The 3011-nt window shown below is 47.2% G+C and overlaps 1 protein-coding gene across 1 annotated transcript; it reads right to left on the bottom strand.

Annotated features, from left to right (window-relative positions):
- Positions 1-1266: 1266 nt before the first annotated feature.
- LOC106002257 (DNA ligase 3-like) lies at positions 1267-1894 on the bottom strand (the record flags this gene model as incomplete). The annotated part of the gene is made up of 1 exon (XM_013037162.1): positions 1267-1894. A coding segment is annotated over exon 1 (550 nt), but the record flags the coding sequence as incomplete, so codon positions are not given.
- Positions 1895-3011: the final 1117 nt, after the last annotated feature.

Genomic DNA, 3011 nt, shown 5'->3' with positions numbered 1-3011 from the left:
TATGGCTCAAGTGGTAGAGCGCTAGCCTTGAGCTGAAGAGCTGAGGGACAGCGCCCAGGCCCAGAGTTCAGGCCCCACGACCGGACCCAAAAAAAAAGGAAAAAAAATGTTGGAAATGTTCTGGACTAAAATGAGCCAAAGAGACATGACACCTGTGACTGTAATCTGCTCCTACACTGGGATACTATACTGGGGGGGGAGGGGGGGAAGGGAGGGAGTGAGACAGAGAGAGGGAGAGAGAGAGAACGCAATTAACAATATTATTCAATGAATAGACTAAATAGTATAGAGATTATTAAGTATTGTATCAAAGAAAAAAATTTTTTTGGCAGTACTGGAAATTGAACTCAGGGCCTCACACTTACAAGGCAGGAAGGAACTCTATCACTTGAGCCATGCCCTCTAGTCCCTTTTATCTTTTTTTTTTTGTTAGTGGCGGGGCTCAAGTTCAGAACCTGGGGGATGTCCCTGAGCTTTTTTGCTCTATCATAGTACTCTACCACTTTAAGCCATAGCTCCACTATGGTTTTTGGGTGGTTAATTGGAAATAAGAGTTTCATGGACTTTCCTGCCCTGGCTGGCAGGTAGGATTACAAGTGTGAACCACTAGTGTGCCCAGCTTTCCTTGGTTATTTTCAAGGTAGGGTCTCCTTTTGTGCCCAGACGACTGGGCTGTCGTCCTATCACATGTGCTTCCCTGTGTCACTGGAGATGAAAGATGTGTGCCACTGTGCCCAGCCGTTCGTGCTTCCCATACAGGTAGATTAACAGGCAAGCACCACCATACCCAGCATTGGTTGAGTGGGACTCTCCTAAACATTTATGTATGAGCTGTCCTCAAACCATGATCCCCCACTCTCCCATCTTCCCTAGCAGTATAGACTTGAGTTAGTGGTGCTCAGCTTCCAAGGGAAACTTCACTGAAGTCGACAGCCCTATTACAGCCACATAAAAGCATATTTAAAGATACACATACTGAATTCTCTAAATGTAAAGGACCATGATGGATGCAACTTACTCTCAGTTGGGGGGGGGGGGCGACCCTACGTGTGTGTGTGCAGAGAAGCACAGGAACCCAAATTATATCAACTATTCATTGATTACTGGATAAAGAGAATAAATATTCTTTGAACTACTTTTGTTTTTGTCACTCTTCCAAGAATTGAAAATTTACAAATTAAACATTTTAAAGAAAGGGCTGGGGTCTACACTCTTCAGCCCCTTTTCTATCAGCAGCAGTGAGAAGGAAAGTAGTGTTATCCCCACCTGCAATGTGTTGGGTTATCTGCTCCTTTTCGTTGTCCTCCAGCTCTTCCCAGCCTTCCAGCTCTGTGAGGTCCTCGATTTTTTTTGTGGTGGCCCGAGCCCGTTCCAATTTCTCAAACATGCATTTAATGTGGTACCACTCTTTCATATCACCGCCAGACTCAGAAAAGGGATTGGGTACCACTTTGCCAATTCGACACACGCCCTTGACAATCTTTTCCTTGCATTTTTTGCAGCCAGCGGTGCCACGCTTGGCGTAGTCCACACAGAACCGTTGCTCAGCCATCTCACAGGGGCCACTACAGAGTCCCACATGCGAGCCTGGCAAGAAAACAAGGTGGGTGGCAAGTGGTCTCAAATGGCCTCCTTGGAATGACTGAACAGGCTTTCTTCTCTGGAAAAGGGAGTGCCCACGAAGCACAGCAGTTTCTGACCACTGGCTGAATTGTCTTATTTCAGGCCAGTGATACTGCTTTCGGAGCAGACACAGCTCTTTCCTGCCAAGTGCACGGAGGTTTTGTGGGAAGAAGATTTTGAAAGCCAAAGTCATTTAGCTGCACAAAATCGTGGGAGACAAAAGACAGGACAAGCTAGGCTTCCAGTTTCTCAAAGGCCAGAACTTCATCCAGTCTATAAACATCCATCTCCTAGGATGAAAAGAACGGTTCCAACGCAGGAAAACCTAGTTTCCAAAACAGTGCACACAAATATACCTAGTAAATAAACCACACAAAGAGAACCCAAATAACATAAAATTTTTCAGGCCACCAACATATGACTGTTATAATGGATGATGACCTTTAAGTATTACCAAGATCCTGAAGTTTCTTTTTAATCACCAAGAAAAAAAAATTACATTATGTTCATTAAATTTTAACGTGAAGTGTATCACATGTGTCATTCTCAGTAAGCAATCAAATCATTGTAGAGATTTGTGATTTAAACAGAAGCCCTGTTTTGAGAGGCATAAGCAAACTTAGAACGAGACTGTCTTCCCTAGATATAAATCCTAGCTTAGCCATTTACTGGCTGTGCAACTTGGGTAAGTTACTTAACCTCTCCGTTCAATTCCTTCCTTTATAAAATTTGAGTAAGAATAGTACCTAACACCAGAGGTGGTGGTATTCTACAAGTAAACCCGTTAGAATAGAGCTGGGCACACACCACAGGCTCAGTAAGCGTTAGCTCTTCCACAGTGAAGCAGTTAACCTTTCCGCAGAGGCTCCCTAGGTGTTATTAACCTGTTTTAATTCAGCCACTTGAATCGGGGAACATTAAGAATCGTAGGGACGGAGGGGTCCATCCAAGTGGAAACAAGCGATTCTAGCTACACCTTTTCACAGTCATGGGTTAAAAGCGTTCTTCAAAAAGTTCTAGTTTTAACTATCCTGGCATCTTCAGCCCGCAGCCGGCTGGGAGGTAAAACGGGGCTATTGTGTTTAGGATCTGGAGCCAGCGGCGGCGACCGGCCCGGGCGGAGCTCCGCGACCTCCCTCCGGGGAGATCCAAAACTTGAGGACATTCCTTTTTCTCCCGGCTTTCTACACCCTCCCCGGGGGTGCTGGGACTGAGGACGACGATTCATTCCGCCGGGTGCGGGCCGTGCGGGTGCGGGGCGCAGCTCCCCAGGTCGAGGCGCCACGGTCGTGGTCGGCGGGCCCGGAGAGGGGCCTGGGAGGTCGATCCGGGGAGCCGGACGCGGTGCGGGAAGAGCGCGGAGCCCGATGGCCGGGTGGGGGGCGGGG

Source organism: Dipodomys ordii, unplaced genomic scaffold, assembly GCF_000151885.1.
Source record: "Dipodomys ordii isolate 6190 unplaced genomic scaffold, Dord_2.0 Scaffold5973, whole genome shotgun sequence".
Taxonomy (NCBI): domain Eukaryota; kingdom Metazoa; phylum Chordata; class Mammalia; order Rodentia; family Heteromyidae; genus Dipodomys; species Dipodomys ordii.
Note: the sequence above shows the minus strand (reverse complement) of the source record. Positions and strands in the feature narration are given on the sequence as shown.